This window comes from Dicentrarchus labrax, unplaced genomic scaffold (assembly GCF_905237075.1).
Source record: "Dicentrarchus labrax unplaced genomic scaffold, dlabrax2021, whole genome shotgun sequence".
Lineage (NCBI taxonomy): Eukaryota > Metazoa > Chordata > Actinopteri > Moronidae > Dicentrarchus > Dicentrarchus labrax.
The window spans coordinates 10,966,067-10,985,816 of NW_026136722.1; the positions used below are offsets into that span (position 1 = coordinate 10,966,067).

General features: G+C 40.3%; 4 protein-coding genes across 5 annotated transcripts; 2 read left to right on the forward strand and 2 right to left on the reverse strand.

Annotated features, from left to right (window-relative positions):
- Window positions 1-100: 100 nt before the first annotated feature.
- LOC127355718 (nuclear factor 7, brain) lies at window positions 101-4,742 on the reverse strand. Its single transcript, XM_051386786.1, has 6 exons — window positions 2,487-4,742; window positions 2,144-2,239; window positions 1,828-2,058; window positions 1,722-1,744; window positions 1,524-1,642; window positions 101-1,419 (listed from the first exon to the last, which is right to left on the reverse strand). The coding sequence occupies exons 1-6, from the start codon at window positions 2,877-2,879 to the stop codon at window positions 881-883; spliced, it is 1,401 nt and encodes a 466-aa protein (XP_051242746.1). The 5' UTR covers window positions 2,880-4,742; the 3' UTR covers window positions 101-880.
- Window positions 4,743-4,922: 180 nt separating this feature from the next.
- Window positions 4,923-8,000, forward strand: tubb4bl (tubulin, beta 4B class IVb-like). Its single transcript, XM_051386787.1, has 4 exons — window positions 4,923-5,152; window positions 6,066-6,174; window positions 6,368-6,478; window positions 6,612-8,000. Exons 1-4 carry the CDS (start codon window positions 5,096-5,098, stop codon window positions 7,667-7,669), a joined length of 1,335 nt encoding a protein of 444 aa, XP_051242747.1. The 5' UTR covers window positions 4,923-5,095; the 3' UTR covers window positions 7,670-8,000.
- A 1,197-nt stretch (window positions 8,001-9,197) lies between these two features.
- Window positions 9,198-13,215, reverse strand: crb3a (crumbs homolog 3a). 2 transcript variants are annotated; one of them, XR_007881830.1, is made up of 5 exons: window positions 13,054-13,215; window positions 12,567-12,655; window positions 12,034-12,238; window positions 10,271-10,317; window positions 10,072-10,174 (listed from the first exon to the last, which is right to left on the reverse strand). XR_007881830.1 is itself a non-coding variant. In XM_051386801.1 (4 exons), the coding sequence occupies exons 2-4, from the start codon at window positions 12,203-12,205 to the stop codon at window positions 9,965-9,967; spliced, it is 429 nt and encodes a 142-aa protein (XP_051242761.1). In that variant the 5' UTR covers window positions 12,206-12,238; window positions 12,567-12,867; the 3' UTR covers window positions 9,198-9,964. The 2 variants fall into 2 exon arrangements, 1 of the variants encoding a protein (XP_051242761.1); XM_051386801.1 differs by lacking the exon at window positions 13,054-13,215 and having other exon boundaries at window positions 9,198-10,174; window positions 12,567-12,867.
- Window positions 13,216-14,686: 1,471 nt separating this feature from the next.
- On the forward strand, window positions 14,687-19,459 carry asf1ba (anti-silencing function 1Ba histone chaperone). The gene is made up of 4 exons (XM_051386800.1): window positions 14,687-15,115; window positions 15,787-15,902; window positions 17,186-17,362; window positions 18,685-19,459. Exons 1-4 carry the CDS (start codon window positions 15,007-15,009, stop codon window positions 18,874-18,876), a joined length of 594 nt encoding a protein of 197 aa, XP_051242760.1. The 5' UTR covers window positions 14,687-15,006; the 3' UTR covers window positions 18,877-19,459.
- The last annotated feature ends 291 nt before the right edge of the window (window positions 19,460-19,750 follow it).

Sequence of the window (19,750 nt, forward strand, 5' to 3'; positions counted from 1 at the left end):
CACAGCAGTATCATTCATTCTGATGAAGTCACAGACAATTCAAAAGAATAAAAAATGAAGACAGAGCTTGCTGCACTCACCAAAACCCATGGACAAACCATAAACGTCTTTATATTTATTCAAACATTTTCATTAAATACAACTGAGCTCTCTCCTCATCCACCACAAAGAGTAACGTATATTTAGCCACTTATATGAGCAATTTAGGAATTATCCCTGATTTGTATGCAAACTTAACTCAACAGCTTGTTTTAAAAGTAAGAACATTTCATAATGAAACACTTAAGGAAGTATGACAGAAAAAAATGATTGGATGAGCCCCACTTGCCACTTACACTACACAGAATAGTTATCGTATACAGTAGTAACCATTAATGGTTTATTCAGGGATGTGACTATCTGAACATTGCTGTTAAAGGAATAGCTCTACAATAGGCTACAGTAAACCACATAGCATAAAACACCATATATCCTCATAACCTTGATAAGAAGATTGATTCCACTCTCATGTTTGTCTGATATGTAGCGTATGTGGTAGGAGCCAGCAGCCAGTTAGCTTAGCAGCCTGACTCTGTCTCAAGGTTTTACCCTTTTGCTTTTGTATAATTTAAACAAACAACAGCCAGGCTAGCTGTTTTCCTTGTTTTCATTCTTTATGCTACACTAAGCTAAACTAACTGGCTCCTCCTGATAGCTTCATATTTATCATACAGACGTGAGTGGTATAAATCTTATTTAACTCTAAGCAAAGAGGTAACAAAAACCAATGTAACATGTTTTTGAAGCTGCAAAATGACTTGGATAGAGAATACTTGACCTCTGAGGGAGAAATTACAATTACAGATTACAGGCTAATCTACAAACACCAACTTTTATCCACTTATTGACGCAACATTGTGATAAGCACCTTCTCCGGCATTATTCTCAACGGATGACTGCTCTGTGTATAAAAATATGGAAGTAAAGTTTCCGTGAATGTGTGTGTAAATGCATAAATGAGTGTGTCATCAGCAGGGTCAAAAAAAGACACCATCCCTTTGTTGTAATCCAGTTGCACTTTGACTTGTTTGGGCGTTTTTGTAACTGTCAGTGAGGTGGGTGGCGAGGTCATTGCCCTGAACTCTCCTTCCCGGAAACACAAAGTCCAGAAGCCATTCTCTGGCCGAGCAGAGATCTCAGCGTCCCTACTTACAGACAAATAGGCCACACCTAGGAGCCAGTCCTGATTACTTCCTGTTTCCACGACCCAGTGGTGACTTCCTGAGCCCAGCGCGGTCATCCCTACCACTTCAGCGCTTATGTGGAAGCGCTCTGGGTTGTCAGGGCAACAGCTAGGCTTCTTTGAATAGTGGAGGGAAGTGAGGTCGTCAGACAGGATGAGGCAGGGGTGTGCTGTGTTTGGGTCCAAAGTCACTGGAGCTAAAAGACAGGAAATTAGTTGTGATGTTAAACAGGGTTTGGGTTGTACAATTCTAATCTTTCAGCCTCTGAACCCGAAGAAAATAACAAAAATGTGTACTCACTATAGTCAATGTGGTCCAGCATTTTCTCCCAGACTCTATACTTGAGGTTGCTGAGATGCTTGGTCACATCAATCAGTAGCCCAGACATGTTGTCTGAACCAAGCGTGATGCTTTTTCCTCTGTGATAAGAGACATCTTCAGAATATGTCAACGCGTGAAAGCAAGAAAGAGTGTAAATCCATAACTTTGTTGACCTACCTGTCCTGAGTAGCTTTAAAATTCTGGAAAATAAAATAATTCACTGTCAAGGTGGGAAGTTTTTGTGAAAAGATTAGAAAGTTGATGTATACTGAACTGTACAGACCTTCAGCAAGACCATATCATCTTCTTTGAGCTGCTCCTGTATGACAGATATGGTCTCTGTGAGGGACAGTACTTCTGCGGAAAGTTCTTTAATCTTATCCTTCATTCCCGCGAGCTTCTCTTCTTCTTCTTTTTTCACACTTGCAATTACGGCTGACTCTTCTCGGTAGAGGATTTGATGGAGCTGCTCGAACTGGCTCTTGATCAATCTCTGTGTGTCCAGCGCCTGACTCTGAGGGAAATTATTGCAAATTGTGGCTTGATTTTACCAGATACTTTTATTCAAAAACCAAATATCTGTCCTCTCATCAGGTTACCTTGATGTATTTGACCATGTCCACAGACATTATGTTAATTCTTTTGAGTGTGTCCAGTTTATCTTGCAAGCTCTTGAGGGATAAACAAAGTTCATCCTGAAAATAAAGCAGACCTGAGTCAGCAGAGATCAGATAGCTTAATAGAAGGACATTGACACTGAATATTTTAGGCCTGGATTCATCACTGAAATGTAACAGTGTGGGTTACAGTCAGGGCAGACTAGTAGGACAGCATTCTACCTTTAGGTGTTGCCTTAAGTACCTACGGCTAACAAAAATAGCAGAGTCAGTTTAGCAGGTTGCTGTAACAGTGTAGTTGGGAAACATGTTTATTTCCCCTTACCTTGCAGTCCAGCAATGCCTCTTCGATAGGCGAGCAGTCGTGAGTCTTGTGCAGTTTGGAAGACTGACACACCACACAGATGGGCTGCTTGTCAACCAGACAGAAGAGTTTGAACTTCTCCCCGTGCAGATTACAGTTGATGTTCTCTTCCTCCAGCAGTGAACTCTGTCTCCTGACCTGCAAAACAGCTTCACAGACATTTTTCAGAGCCAAATTGGAGGGAGCGCTGGACTTGGAGGCTCTTTTCCTGCATACTGGACATTCACGTAGCCCTGTGTCCCAGCAGCGCTTCAGGCAGCTCCTACAGAAGCTGTGGCTACATGACAGCAAGACAGGGTCTGTAAAGATGTCACAGCATATTGGGCATGTAAGATCCTCCTCTGGGAGAGACATGACAAGCAGTGTGTCATGTACAATATTGTAAATCCAGAGTTCAAAACAGCTGTCCTCAGGTTGAAGTCCTTAATGATTCCACCGGCAACTAAACAACATAATTTAACGTGCCTAGTTAAACTCACTTCAGAGCACACTAACTGCCTCTGTATTGTTCTTGACATGAAGCAGCAAATGTTCTTGTTTTTCCTGTGCACGACTGTGGGAGTAACTTAAATCATGCAGCAGTGTGAAAAAACCCTGTACGTAGCAGTGCTGGGAAACAGGAAATAAAGCCCCATTGGCCAGCCGTCTCATAGCTTAAGCTGGTTGGTAACTTGCTGCATGTTTGGAATGTCATCATTCAGGATGTGGATGTGATTGTTTCAGTGTTGACATCCAGCTGAACACACGCAAACTTTTTAACCTGCTAATTAATTCATGGTGTAAGTCACTTGGCTATTGTCCACTTAACTGGGGGGTGTACAGGTTAAAACACTATACTGCAACTTATTTCATACATCAGTGAATTTGGTGACTTGTTGTGTTCACAGTGTGTTTTCTATCTTTTAACCAGTAGGTTTTGACCCAAAGTGGCTAAACCAGCTCCGAACAGTCAGAAAGATTATACTAACTAGATAGATATTAACTAACCAACACGTGATCAAATAAAACTTGTGTTAATTTACTGTATATGACAATATGTATGTGTTTTACAGAATTGGTGTTTGTCTTAATAATTTACATAATAACACACATTTATGCTGCAGGTCAATATTTCCCCACATATTAGAAAACATGTTTTTTTTCTTGTTTGAAAGGCAGAATGTGAACTAGGTGGCAGCTGAAAATAGATTAAACAACACAGAGAACATCTAATATGAAAACCTATTTTGGTAAGTCTGAAGAAGCAACACATTTACACATGTGGGTAGGTTGTTATTCCAAGTGACAGGTTTTCAGAATAATCTTATTTTAGAAGTCTCCTTGATTCTGAATGTAAAAAGCCAACCATGTGCAGTAAAGTGTCTGCTTTTTAGGCCTAAGGAATATTTCAGGATCCACATATTGGCTTTGTTTAACAGATTGTTGTGATTGCTCATAATAAAAGGAGTTTAACTTTAAAATATCACCTTCAGTTAAATTCTGGAACATATTTTTGCACAGAACAAGGACTGTGGATTTTGTGTCCCATCATTTGCACTGGAAGCACATTAGGAAGGGATCTTTTAATGGCCAGTATGAACAAGAAGAATGATTACAGTAAGAAAAACCTGTCAGACTTGAACAACTGTAGACAGAGACAGACTTGAACAACTGTAAACCTATTTAATATAGTTGTTATTAATAACAAATACAGCCCATCTGTTATAAGATGATGGACTTGAGTTATTTATTATTACAGTTATTTATGAAATTACATTTATGACTGATGTGTATCTGCCCATCACTCTAACTTGTTTTCTGTTGTTTGGTTTTCTCTTGTGTAACCATATGTATATTGTGTTTTTCTCTGTATCCTTTTCAGATTATGAAAAATAAATGGGCTGCATATAATTTAAAGCATTTTAAAGGCAGTAAAGCATGTCTTTCACATCTTGACCCCATATGTCTGCACAGCCTAGGTATTACTCAATCATTTTGTCCTGTTTGAACTTGCAGACCTCCAGAATAAGTCCTTAATACTTTGGGATAGTATCAAGTTGATACTTGTCAGAATTACAAAGTCGACTTCAAACACTCCAGTTGATACATTTTAAGTCAATGTCCTTGTCCTTTAAAGTTGTTACTGTTGAAACTGTCCTTGATGCTAAAGTGTGTAGCTAAAATTAGGCCTCAATCATTTATGTCTGCTTGGTGTGTGTGTGTGTGTGTGTGTGTGTGTGTGTGTGTGTGTATTGTGTGTGTGTGTGTGTGTGTGTGTGTGTGTGTGCGTGCCTGTGTGTAGGTGGAGTTGAGGGTGTGTGGGCGCGCTCAGTCCTCGAGAATAATGAGAGCCGTATTGATGGCTGATGCAGCTCCTCGCGTCCTATCCGCCATTTCCACGGCTCTTGGTTCCTCCCTCTCTCCTCCGGTCTTTGGTTGCCATGGCGATGACGTAAAGTTGCACCACCGATTCAGCCCAGTAGACGGTCTTAGAGGCGGCGCAACAAATCCCGGACACTCGCCCGCAGGAACCATCATCCTGTTAAATCTCTGCTGCTCTCCTACTCGACTGTCCTCGTACCCCAGCGAAAATGCGCGAAATTGTGCATTTGCAGGCCGGTCAGTGCGGAAACCAGATCGGAGCCAAGGTATTCCTCGACATTTTCATGTTCTCTGCTCGGTTTCTAATTCTGATGAGACTTTTTTTGCAGGCTTTCGCGCAGGGATAGGTGACGCCGAAAAGTGTGTGTGTGTGTGTGGGGGGGGGGCGTCTAATCCATCCTCCAAGAATTCTCTAGAATAAACCCAATGCGATGTCTTGATTGAAGCTTCGTGCAGTGAATAAAAATGAACCACAGACTATTTGCTCATTTAAATTCTCTGCAGGACTTATTTTCGGCTAATGTACGTTTTCTTTGCGTTGATTTGTGCAACAACAGTTCAAAAACAGCTTAAGAAATGCGTGCAAAATAAAGTTTTTGGGCTTTTCTGCCTTTTTATGGAGTGTTGCAAAAAGGTAGGCCTATATGAAGGATTGATGGCAGTAATAATACAGTCTTATAGCCACTGTAGCAGCAGTTTCCCCTCCCCCTCCACATTTATGACCTATTTTTACTTATGACTCCGTTAAAGCCGGTTGCTGTTAAAAAAAGGTATTTTTCTCAAAATAAATGTTTTATTATTTTAACATTGTATCTTTAGTATTTTCAGGCTTTTTGACCCTTGATAGAATAGTGCGTCCTTACAGCATTGAAGACACACTGTTACTTAACAGATTATTGCCATCTGCTTGATTACTCGTGAGACAGATTGCATGTCAGACTAATAGACTGCACTTTTAACCGGCATCCAGCTAGAGAATTAATCTTGCAGCTTTGCATGTTTAAAAACAGCAGTATGCTATTTCAGGGTGTTGAGAATCTGGGGATTGTTGTCTATTTTCAGCATATTACATTATTGTGTGTGTGTGTGTGTGTGTGTGTGTGTGTGTGTGTGTGTGTATTACTGTGGGTTAAATTAATTAACATCTGTCTCTCCTTCCTCTCCTTCCACCTTTCTCAGTTCTGGGAGGTGATCAGCGATGAGCATGGCATTGATCCCACCGGTACCTACCATGGAGACAGCGATCTGCAGCTAGACAGGATCAGCGTCTATTACAATGAGGCCACAGGTAAAACTACAGATTCAGCTATAATACACAACAGAGGAAACTGAGCCATCTGTTGTCCTCCCTCACCTACCCAGCTCTCCTACAACGCAAAAAGATTTGCATCCAAGTGTTTTACATTAACTGCATCATGCTCTACAGGCTTGTAAAGATTTCTCAAGGAATGACATTGTTGATCCATTTTACATGATTTCAGGTGGAAAGTATGTGCCCAGAGCCATCCTGGTGGATCTGGAGCCTGGTACAATGGATTCAGTCAGATCTGGTCCCTTTGGACAGATCTTCAGACCTGACAACTTTGTCTTTGGTAAGATATGTGAATTTAGTTGGACGCACTTACATGTAATCATGTCAGAATTAAGTGTGTTGATTTTCTTCTGTGGTCCCCCATAAGAATAGCTCACCTGTGTTTCAGTGAACTGTGATATTCTTGACTACAGGTCAGAGTGGAGCCGGGAACAACTGGGCCAAGGGCCACTACACTGAGGGAGCCGAGCTGGTGGACTCTGTCCTGGATGTAGTGAGGAAAGAGGCTGAGAGCTGCGACTGCCTCCAGGGCTTCCAGCTCACTCACTCCCTGGGTGGCGGTACTGGCTCTGGCATGGGCACGCTGCTCATCAGCAAGATCCGCGAGGAGTACCCCGACCGCATTATGAACACCTTCAGCGTGGTGCCTTCTCCCAAGGTGTCTGACACTGTGGTAGAGCCCTACAACGCCACTCTCTCTGTCCACCAGCTGGTAGAGAACACGGATGAGACCTATTGTATTGACAATGAAGCTCTCTATGACATCTGCTTCCGCACACTTAAACTCACCACCCCCACCTATGGAGATCTCAACCATTTGGTGTCTGCCACCATGAGCGGGGTGACCACCTGTCTGCGTTTCCCCGGCCAGCTGAACGCCGACCTCCGTAAACTAGCTGTCAACATGGTGCCCTTCCCCCGTCTGCACTTCTTCATGCCAGGCTTCGCCCCCCTCACCAGCAGGGGCAGCCAGCAGTATCGCGCCCTGTCTGTGCCCGAGCTCACCCAGCAGATGTTCGACGCCAAGAACATGATGGCTGCCTGCGACCCACGTCACGGCCGCTACCTCACCGTGGCCGCGGTGTTCAGGGGCCGCATGTCCATGAAGGAGGTGGATGAGCAGATGTTGAATGTGCAGAACAAAAACAGCAGCTACTTTGTTGAATGGATCCCGAACAATGTGAAGACCGCCGTCTGTGACATCCCACCCCGTGGCCTCAAAATGGCTGCCACTTTTATCGGCAACAGCACGGCCATCCAGGAGCTGTTCAAGCGCATCTCCGAGCAGTTCACCGCCATGTTCCGCCGTAAGGCCTTCCTCCACTGGTACACCGGTGAGGGCATGGATGAGATGGAGTTCACAGAGGCCGAAAGCAACATGAACGACCTGGTGTCCGAGTACCAGCAATACCAGGATGCCACCGCTGAGGAGGGTGAATTTGAGGAAGAGGGAGAGGAGGAAGTCGCCTAAAACCTCAGCCTACCCAGCTGTCAAATCTTATTTTTGCTCACCCATCCCCCAACTCCACCCCGCTTACTTTCATCCCTCTCCATCATTAAATGAATGGTCCACCACACTGAAAAATGGTTACCATCTAGATATCTGCTGCTCTAGTGTAAGACATTGATGTTAACTGATACTAGTGATGTTTTTGGTTCAAATGTTTTTGTATTTTGTGAACGCACTGAAATATTGCCATCCTTACATTTATCCTGTCATTGACTTGCGGAATTCAAAAGCAAGCGATTTTAACTGTGAAGCCTTGAAATTAGAGGATGATTAAAATCTGATTAAAAGGCCATTTTTACTGACTCTGAGTTTTTATTGATTGATCTTACTGCACTACTACTGTGTCTTGAAGTTTTGCAACTTGCTGACAAGGGAAGTAGTTCTCAACCTGAAGTTCAAACATGTTTTTGCTTTCCTCTTATATTTAAATACTGAACAGTTCGTAGACTGTAAATCTCTTACTTATAGAACAATTAATCTAAAAAGTGAAAAGATGACGAATGAAGGTGAAACCCAGAAAAATGTATGACATGTTTGCAGGGAGTAGCCACAGGTACTACTACTCTTGCACTGAATAGCACAATGGTCTTTTCAATCTAAGACCAGCATGTCCATCAATATAAAATAAAACTTCACACTGACTCATAAATTAGGACTCAACATTGAGGAGTATTTACCATAAAAGCAATAGATGTCATGATTAAATTAATTCAAAATTGTACCAGTGGAAAGACACAAGTCAGGAAACAGACTAACCCAGTTCATGTGGATAAGAAAGGAATAAATTATTCTTAGACATTTTAACACACAATTCTTGTGAAACCACAGTCTGGGTTGTTTATATAAGCTCTACCTCTTCTGTGCTAATAATCAGCTGAACTGTAGATATGATTCTCCAGTACTGTGAGTCAATAACTGGCAATCTAGTACTAAGAGTGTGTGAGTGTGTGGATGGCAGGAAAAAACTACTTTAATTACACATATATATGCATTTTCTTTATTCTCCTTCCTTGGTTCCTTAAAATCCGCTGATTAGGGTGGAGCCTGAGTGTGGGGACCTTCCCATACTTTACCAACAAGTTGCTTACAAGTTCAGACTTACTTACAATATTATATTTAACATCCACCACTGACTGAATTTGAATAATATAAATACCTGTACATAAAACATAAGTCTCTATTTAAATTTTTTCATTGCAAGATAACAGAGAGACTAACAATGGCTTCAGTGTTTCAGTGACTTTCTTCGGTAGAGTCTGACTGTTGTGGCAGAAACTGAACTTTTCACTCTCTCTGACTAACAAGCCCTGCCTAGCTGTTTTATCACCCTACAGTAAGACTCAGATACACAAATATGGACTTGTTTTAAATGTCCCCAATGTTTACCAATGATTTGGATATTTTTTGAATTTTATTTAAACTGGGATTGTATACGGTCAGTATAATCATACATTAGAATTAATATCCTCAGAGATGCTATTAAACAGTCTCAATGCTTAGTAAACTTTAATTACTCAACTATTATTTTACAAACAATTTGTTATTTATTTGACAACAGCATAAGCATGTGACATTGTAAAACATATCTGCTTGATTATGATGCATTATGCACTGCATTGTTGATCTGATGAAATTATGGACAATTGGAAATAATGTGATTTTAAATTGGTTTGATTACTTAATGAATAATTGTAAACAATCGCTTGCTTTTGGTCAGTATAATTCGTCAGTATAACCTTATTTTTAGCTGTCTTAATAACACTCATTATTGGGCTAAAATGACTCACTATCTCAATTTTAAATGCAATGGACTCATCAGAGCTCTCAGAGGTAAAAGTTTGAGGTAAAAGATCTGTATTGATTTTGCTGGTAACATTAGTTCATAATAGACTGGATCAAATCAACTACAGCTACATGGTAAATGGCATATTAAGGCAACTAAAGCAAAACAAAAAAAACATCTCTAAACTAAAATTATTAGTGGTGATAAAATACTGTTTCATTTGTGCAGAAGAAATGTTCAAAACCTCCTTGAAATGTTGAAATTGTCCTTGAAATCCACTAGATCCAAACATCCAGGTGCTTTTCTTCAAAGTGTCATGCAGGAACCACCCAGAGCTTGTTGAGAAACACAGGGAGATTTTCTTTCATTGATCAGCTCAAGGCAGAGAGCTTTGTCACACAGGAACGCTGTCATGCAAACGTTTGCAGCCTGTGTCGTTACAGGAGTTTGTCCAAAACATACAGCACAAAATCTCAAATGAGTCTTTCCTCCTTTGGTAACTTTAGTGCATCTGGTGCCGTCACACTGCTTGCACCGGACTGCTCCTCAGCACTGGGTCTATACGTCCCTTCAGTCTGTCTCTTCTTTTTCACCACGAGGAGGAGCCAGGCGAGAACAGCCAAGACTATGGCCAGAACACCCAAGATGACCGTAGGGGCTACAATAGCTGCAATGTTGGGTCCCTATAAATGGAAACAATTACAGGACAGTGATGAAGCAGGTGACACTGGATACTTTTGGTTGTCATTTAATGGTCATAATAAAGATGTTTTACTCACACCAGTAGTATTAGAACCGGTTTCACTTTCAACAGCAGTATAATTCCCTGTGAAAAGAGCAAAACCGTCAGGAACACCATTGAAACAATGCAAATGCAGGCTTGTTCTAACCACTTGCATGTGTATACTATCTCCTAACTGCAGTTAACCTATTTGGGCTCTCCAGTAGCTAAAGAAAGTTTAATTAACCAATAATCTAGGATTTCCTTAACTAGTTGTTTAATTGATGAATGCATGTAAACTTGGGTTCTTGCTAGCACATGTATCCAATTTATGCCTTGGATACATGTTTCTCAGGGTAATCTGGTTACATTTAAAGGAATAATTATACATTTTGCAGAGACCCAATCCACTCAAGGACCCATGTTAGTTCCCGGACCCCAGTTTAATAACCACTGCTGACATTGGGCGAGGGGTGGGGCACACCCTGAACAGGTTACCAATGAACAAATGAGATATAAGGTCCCAGAAGTTTTTTTTTACCTTCAGACATCGCCAAGATAGCTGCTTGCTCTTGTTTCCAGTGTCATTGCTAAGCAAAGCTAACACGCTTGTATCAATCTTCCCATCTAGCTCTTGGCAAGAAAGTGAATATTTACAAAAATATCAAACCTTTCCTTTAAGTTTAAATGTTAACAAAGTCACCGAAAAATGCAGAGGGATCTTTAGAATGTTGTTGGGTAAGTACAAGTACAAAATATGTTTGCACTTTACTGCTTGCGTTGTGACCGTCACTCTGCACTCTCCAAAAGATTAAAGAAAAGACAAAAACACACAAACTGTCTAACTGACTTGATTGACTTGTACAAACTGACAAGTTACCGGTTAAGTGAGTGACGGGAGGCCGCTCTAAAACTACAATGAGCATTAAAACTGTGCAGTTTATTCACATTCAAGTTAAACTCCCTTTTTTTAATGCAGTGGTGCCATTATTTTAGACAAGTAGAAAAAAGAGGAACCGACAGTCCAGCAGAAGTAGCTTTCAGCTTCATGCACACTTTTCAGGGCAACAGACACAAAACGCAGCATACCAGATATCCAGTCATGTTATCCATGACCAGCCAAGTGATTCCTCAGGGACATCACAAAACTACATATTAACTTTTTCGACTTGAGAGCGAATGAGGAGGAGGAGAAGCTCAGGAATGCAGAGTGTACAGTCAGCTGAGTCGAACAAGGCGCTTGTTTGAAATGAGTATAAAAACTCACATCGATTGTTTCTTTCTTTGTGTTAAGCATTACAAAGGCGCAGAGAATCACTTGTAACACAATAAGAAGGTTTTGCTATGGAAATATATACCCTGCCTTATCATTTTCTGAGTCAATCATTCACTTGGGTAAATAGTAAACTTTACAAGGACACAAGTACAACTTGATAAAGCAGGGGTTACATGAGGGGCAGCTATTCCAAAAAAAAAAAAGCTGAATGTTTTGTGTTTTGAATCGTATTATGTTGTTTAATTACTGATAAGCTAAAACCGGATATAAATACACCTTCTCCTCTCTTAAGGCAAGAGTGTTTCTTAATTAATTTCTTAGTCCAACGCTCTTACAACATCCTGACAAGCCCATGCATGTTTCAGACTCTGGAATGATCCCTTATGTTTTTTTATTTGTTTATCACTGCAGGATTTAACAGCGGTTATCTATCTATGTGTGTGTGTGTGTGTGTGTGTGTGTGTGTGTGTGTAGGTGTGGTCAGAAGGATGTCTGTCTTATTTGAGTGGGAGTGTGGACGATGAAGGGATGGTTTACTGACTCACCCCACACCGGATTACTGCTTAGTACCAGCAGTAAAACACCACCAACCACAACTCCAGGTATGGCCGGCACCTCCTGACACGCTGCCATCGCTACCTGTGACCAGCAGGGCCAACTGAGGGCAGAATGGGACTTTGGGGCATCAGCTTGGGTCCATTTCGTTACGTCCAGCATTCACTGTGTGGATTTATCACCTCCCTTGAACAGCTGCAAGACACATTATTGTCAGTAATGTAAGACCAATGTTGTTGTTCTTTTACACTTTGAGTTCACTTTGACCCTCATATAGACTCACTGGACCTGAGGTTGAGTCAGGAGACTAACACCATACAACCACTGAGTCACATATTCAGCCTGATGTTGAATCACCATTAAAACCTGCCCAGACCAGAGGAATATAATAAGCTAATAACAGCATATGTACTAAAAACTAAATACAGCATTAAAGTTCAACCCCCTTCTCGTTTGCAACAATATTATTATCTTCTAAGAGGGAAGAAGATAACATGTTTTAAAGTTAATGTTGGACACATACCCTTAGGCCGTTTTCAGGTGTTTGAAGCAAAACGGGAAACATGGAGCAGGTTGATTCTTTACGCACGAACCATGTTGCTTCCGCCTCACCTTGTCAAAAATGAAACCGCAACAAATGGTTTAGTCCAGTGAAAAATAACAGGTAACATCTTAAGACAGCCCCAAAAAAAAAAAAAAAAAAATAGGTTCACCGTGCCACTGAAATACTTGAAAGGACCCCTGTAGGTCACCGGACTACATCCTCGACTGCACTACCAGTTGGTCTTTCATGTAAAGTAGTTTTTTTTTTTTTTTCACATCGCCATTGGTCACATGGTTCAGTTTCGTGTTACATTACCTGAGCGCAGTTATCCACCTGCAGCAGAGCGCACAGACACTCCTTTGTGCAAACTCGACGAAAAACGCAGTTTACTGAAGCAGAGCGGAGCCGATTCCTCCTGTTGCCACTGAAAAAAATAGACTCTATATATCATCTAAAAATAACTCACCTGTGTGTCACATTATGCCTCATTTCCGCCTGATACTCCATTTCAAGTGAACTTTGTTTGAATAATCCATGGTGCCAATTTACTCCTATTTGCTCCAACCTGCAGGAGTACAATGTTTTGACTGTACTCGGTGCCCAGCTCTTACCTAGCAACCTGGGCTGATGGTGGTGGAGGCATGAAATAGCGCCTCCGCCAGGTTTCATGTTACTCAACATGTGAAAGGATATCAACATTCCTGAGATATTTTAAGGATGAATTCGGCGGTTCCAGCTGGTCCAGTGGGCTCTAATCCTCACCTAATCTCCCCTTCTCAGACTCAGAGGGGCAAAGAAAATGTAGGCTGCTTCAGGCTTAATCTGGGGTGGTCAGATCATTTGGACAGTGTGTGAGAGCAGTCAGGCGTTTTCTGAAAAGCAGAGTGCTGCGGTGGAAAATTACTCCTATAATACAGCAGTGAGTCAGTCTGTGGAGATGCTTAAGACCAAACCATTTGTGTGTGCGTCTCTGTGTTTGTTTATTTGTGTTTTGACTGTCTTACAGTACTGTATGTATGTTCAGTATGCTAATATAATATTCAGGAATTATATTTTGCTGTGGTATTTACAGTATTCTTGTGAGAGTAGTCAGATTATGAGTCAGGGACTAGTTAACTAACTCTATATTAATGCATAAGAAATGAGGTGGGCAATGATGGTATTACTAGGAGCTGAAAATATGGCCCACTGAATTACTAAATTGAAGGGTATTTCATTGGTAATAGGTAATTAAATGTAATAATAGTTCATTAAATTAAAAAATAGAAAGCCCACTAGCATGAATTTTGCTGTATTTAATGAAGAAAACCTATGAACTAGTTATATATGTTGCTGTGTTTTTCTATTTATAAATGTATTTGTATGTCTCAGTCACTGCTGAATCAAAAGATGGCATATTTGTGTAGATTGGAAGACCAATGGAGGCCAATGAAGATCACATTCAACTAATCTATACATCTTTAGCTGTGTGATTGTCATTCTTCTCCCTGGTGTACAGAGTTGTCCTCTATAGGTTGCTAAGCAGTATGGACATTTTACGAGAGAAAGCCTGTTTTGAGCAGTCGTCCCATGACTGCAGGAATATGGTTTACACAGGGAGTGGAAATGTCACATGTGCAATGACAGTCAAGTCAATAGTCTTGCAATAAATATTTGTGAAGCTCACACATACCAATTTTTGTGCAGTAGAGAAGTTTCAAACTATTTTTAATGTATTGCGCAGTGTTGTATTATTGCTTTAGGCTATATTGTGAAATATACCTGTCTTCCTGGGGTGGGACGCCACAACGGTTTTTTAAAAAATTTTTATTGCACCTCCCAGCCCAAGGTAACTATGTGGAACTGTGGTTATTACAACAATAGCAAAAATACCTGCAACATAGGCCTATAGATTGACCTGAGAGTTGATAGATCAAAGGTTTATGTCAGGTTGCAAAAATACTTTCAACTTTTAAAGTGCTTTGGGCAGTCAGGACAGGAATTATTTGTTTATGGCTAAAATAGTTTGTTATTAGCTCAGGCCTCCCTCACCTTGCCACTAAGAGGCGGTAAAGACACTGTGCCTTTCCCTAGATGGAGGCGCATACGCTGTCTTGCACACGCCGCTTGCCGTAGACGCGGTGAAGCCTGGGTAGGACACTGAAAGCGGCGGGAGAGCGGCACATCTATCCTCAAATTTAACAAAACCTAGTTATACTGCACATTACTACAAGTGAGTAGTGTGCATTTAGGTGTAATTTAGGGTTACGTTTGGTTAAAATCAAAGGTGTTTGACAGGTAATGCTGTTAACTGCCTGTGTCGTTGTACTGTTGCTTTGAAGCATTCCCCGGGAAACTGGTTTGAACGTTTTGTTTTTGGTTAGCCTCTTTTCTGGGTCTTTTTTTTTTTTTTTTTTTTGTGTGTAGCTCTTCAGCAACAATGGCGAAGGTACAGGTGTTGAATGTGGCTGTCCTAGACAACCCGAGTCCTTTCGGAAACCCTTTTCAGTTTGAAATAACGTTTGAGTGTATGGAGGACCTCCCCGAAGGTAGGTACCATCGCGGGAAAAAAAGTAATAATTGTGTGTGTGTGTGTGTTTGAGGCCAAAGCGTAGTTCAGTAGCTGTAATGTACCAGAGATTGCTAACAGCTAATGCTAGGTTAGCTACCGTTACATTAGCTGACTTCTTCTCTGTTAATAGTAACGTTACAAGGTAGCTGAAGGCGAAAGTAATGTTGCACAGCTTGACTAAATGTGTTCCCCAATGGTGCACACGTCTCTCGGTCATGTCCGTGAAACTTGCACGCTAATGCGGACAAGACTTGTTAAAATTGTCGGTGATAACGAGAGCAAGCGGAGCCTAAAGTGTGTTCATGTCATAGCTTTCAGGTTAGTCCCAGCTTTTGTTACTCTTCATTTAGTGATGTAAAAGTATTTAGCATTAGTACATTGTATATTTACATTGTTAATAGTACAGCAACAACTCTGCTGTGTTCTTAATTATTCATAGTAGTGGATTATTGTTGTTATTGTTTATGCAGTTTTGCACATGTAATGCATATACTTGAATTTAACGTATTTGAGAAGCTTTGCAGTGTAATCAATAATAGTTAATCATCTAATTGGTTAATGGACTAGTTGTCTCAGTACTGCTTTCATAACTTTGTATGTTAGTGAAACATAACTTCTTTGTTTTTTTTTTTTTTTTTTTTTTTATAGACCTTGAATGGAAGATCATCTACGTTGGCTCAGCAGAGAGTGAAGAGTATGACCAAGTCCTCGACTCTGTCTTGGTTGGTCCAGTACCTGCTGGGAGACATATGTTTGTGTTTCAGGTATGTTTCGTAGGGGCAAACTAATGTTTTTTGTTGCTTTAGAGATATAGTATATAGTGGAAACACAAGTATTTATATTCTGTTAAACCTTTTCAAAATCACCAATTGCATCCCCTTGGACAGTTCTCCTTCTCCCCTGTGTAGCTTTCTTATTGTATAAATAGCCATGTCTACGTCTTTCAAACAACCAAGAGACTGTACTGCAGTTCCCTTTCTCACTACCTGTTCATCATGTGACAATAATGCAGCCCCATAGTTGTTTCACATCATGCATTTTTTTGGAGCCATAAAACTGGAGGAGACGCAGTGTGTAAAGAAAGTAGAGCCCAACTAATATATCAACTGACGTTAAAACAATGAAGATATATATGTATTGCCATATATGTCACCTGATAAATGAAGAAATTGAAGTTTTAAATATTTTGAAACAGTGTCACCATTCTATAGTTTGGCCACCAGAGGATAGTGACATTTATTTCTCAATATAATGTCCTACCTAGTACATGTCTTGGTCTCAATTATTAAAAAACACATTTTTGGGAACCTTGTCATAAATGTTTGTTATGGTATAAGAAAATAAACTTTTGATATTGGAATCTGCCTCAGAAATGACAGTCGGACTACAGTGGTTACTCAGCATCTGATTATAATGCACTGACAACTAATGTGAGAAGAATGAAACTCCTGTTTCATTTTAGCAAAAACACAATTCTGTTTGCTCATAGTAAGCTAACACAGACCACCTCCGACAGCCTGGTCAGCAGGACCATGGGATCCTAAACTGCCGTAGAAACCTAAGTGGGGTAGGAACAGTCGGACATTATAAAATGTTCAATGGAAACACATTTTGAGTGTCGTAAATGTATTTGCTTCACCTGTATTTATAGTGATCTGTAATAAATATCAACACCAATTACTGCCCGGTTAATCAATGCATTCCTAGTTGGAGGAATCGATAAATTGTGATAAAATCAGAATTTTTACTAGCCTGTCTTTGACACTGACTGATTTTGTCCTGGTGCCGTAATCCCCAGTAAAAAGTAGACTGTTTATATTAAAAAAATTCTATTTTTGCACATCTTAGTGTTGTTTCTTTTCTGTATAAAAACAGCTGTACATACAACTCTTATACTCTTTTCATTATATCTTGTATTTTTCTATTCTATTTTTATAAAATGTGTATTTTCTTCCCTGTTGTGTTGTATCTGGAGCTGCTGTAGTGAGTGAATTTCCCCAGTGTGGGATCAATGAAGTCAATCTTATTTTATCTTATCTTTTAACAGGCTGATGCCCCAAACACTGGATTGATTCCTGAAAGTGATGCTGTTGGTGTAACTGTGGTGCTGATCACCTGCACGTATCGTGGCCAGGAGTTCATTCGTATTGGTTATTATGTGAACAATGAGTACACAGACCCAGAGCTTCGAGAAAATCCACCGATCAAGCCAGACTACACACAGGTGAGACTAATGGACAGGTTACATTGAACCCGTTATGTGTGCGGGGACTCAGAACTTGCTACACCGGGCGTGCGAGCAGCTTGTAAGTGATGCACATGGGCCTCGGAGATTTGCTCGGCAATTTTAAAAATGGAAGAGTCTTCTATTTATGTTTATACTATATATATATTCCTGACAGCCTGCTTTAGTCTGTAGATGTTAACTTAACCATATTACATAAGCGCAGTAAAAAGCTGAAATTTCACATTAGCTGGTGCTAAAAATGAAAAAACGAAAGCTCACCACCTTGTTTTGACACTTTGGGCACACAGACATGATGAGCGTATATAATCCAGATCTGTCTGTCACTGTTAACAGAGACGCCAGTCTGCACAGCAGTTCATTTATTTCACTGATACACCACAGAATAGTGAGTAACATCAGGCTTCATGATCAAAGAGTTTTTATCACATCCACACTCCTGTCTGTATTCACACGTTCTCTCTCTCTTGCTCATTCACATGAGATGTCTCTGTCTCTCTCTCTTTGCAGCGAGTCTGCATCACATAACTTTTTTTTTTTTCCCATAATACTTTTTTCACTGTTTTGAAATAATACAGTGGATCATATTTAATGTTTGTATAGTGGTGGTGGGTTGACTTTTTATGGCAAAATTCCTTCAAAACTCTTCAAAAATCACTAATACGCTACACAACCTGAGCGTTTTTACACAACCCCTAGAATTTTAAGAACAAATGGCAAAGAACAAAGGTAGTCATCAAGTAGCACGGTGCACTAATACATTGTAGAATGGAAGCTTTCATTTCTGTTGAGCCTGCACTTTGGAACAATTACTTATAATCCTATCACATTCCCTTTGTTATATAACTAGTTAAGCATACAACTTACTATTCTGTAAGCAATGTTCTTGATTCAGATGGAAACCTCCTTAATAAGCTGCAATGAGTTTTGCTGTAATGACGAAGGATTTTGTTTGTGGTTGTCACATTTTCAAGGTGGTTGACATTTGGAATGAAACTTTTAAAAAGCGACTGTGTGTGTGTACGTAACGCGTAAAAGACAATATTGGAATCAGTGATTGCAGTTGCAACGTTCTAGTATAATGTAGGTTATTATGTAGTTGTTTGATTATAAATTGTTGGATAAATACCATTTGGTACCTTTGTCCCATTCTGATCTACAGGGTTCACATTTTTTTTGAATCTGAGTCTAAATGCCAAATGAAGTAGGATGCATTGCAACGTAATGACAGCAATATGCATATACTCCTTAATGACTGCATTTTACTTGCACTTAATATGTCGATCTTTTTTCTTTTTCAGCTCCAGAGAAATATTCTGGCATCAAACCCACGTGTTACCAGATTCCATATAAACTGGGAAGGCTGTGCGGAGAGAATGGAAGACTCTGAAAATGTCGATCCCACGTCAAACTCCATGCTCCCTCCATCCTGTCTCCCAGGCAAGGCCCCGCCGTTGGGGTCACAACCAGATAACTCTATGGACTGCTTATAGAATCAACCCCCGCCCCCAAAAGGTGATGACTCGCCGCACAAGACCTTATTTTGGAAGAATGCCTGTGGACATTCTAGCGTGGATGTACAGACATCTTTGCCTTACAGTCGTTATTTAACTGAAGCTAAGTCAAAAGTGAACTCTCTCCTTGGTCTTCTGATGAGTGTTTGTTTAGAGGAGGATTAAGAACCAATTACCACCAGAATAATCGTCACTTATAGATGGGAGTTCCTCACCATGATGTGGAAGGCAGTATTGAAGTAGTTTAACTCACAGAAGGGAAAGCGGTAACTATAAACAGATACAGCTGAACTGAAGCAGAACGGAAAGCTGATGTGTGATTCACCTTCCTTCCTTATGTTGGTTCAGAACTGTTTTTGTACCCAGGATTTCAGCACTGAAGCAAGCAATAGGCAAATAAATTCCAATATGTTGCTGTACAGGAATTTGATAATCTGCCATTATGTTTGTGTTCAAATTCCTTTTGCACTTAGGCTTATTCCCACTTATATTTTTGAGTTGTTGTTTTTTTTTTTTTTTTTTGCAATGTTGTGTTCCAAATAAAAGAACATTGTATTTGTTATTTATCTGTGTATGAATGTTTGTGTTGAGAGTGAGAACTGTGCTCCTCCTGAGTACTTATCTTAGCTCATCTTTACTTTTTTCCCCCCGATTTTTGATAACAGAAGCAGGAAAACAGAATAAAAACCCTATTTTTGGATGCATCTGTACTGAAAACTATTGCCCTTGTTAGTAATGTACCAAACAAAACCTTTAATTTCATTATACGGTTGAACGCAACACAGTGCCAGTTGTGTAACACAAATATCAGTACAAGTATCCCCTTATATTTTTCCCATTTTACTAAAAATAG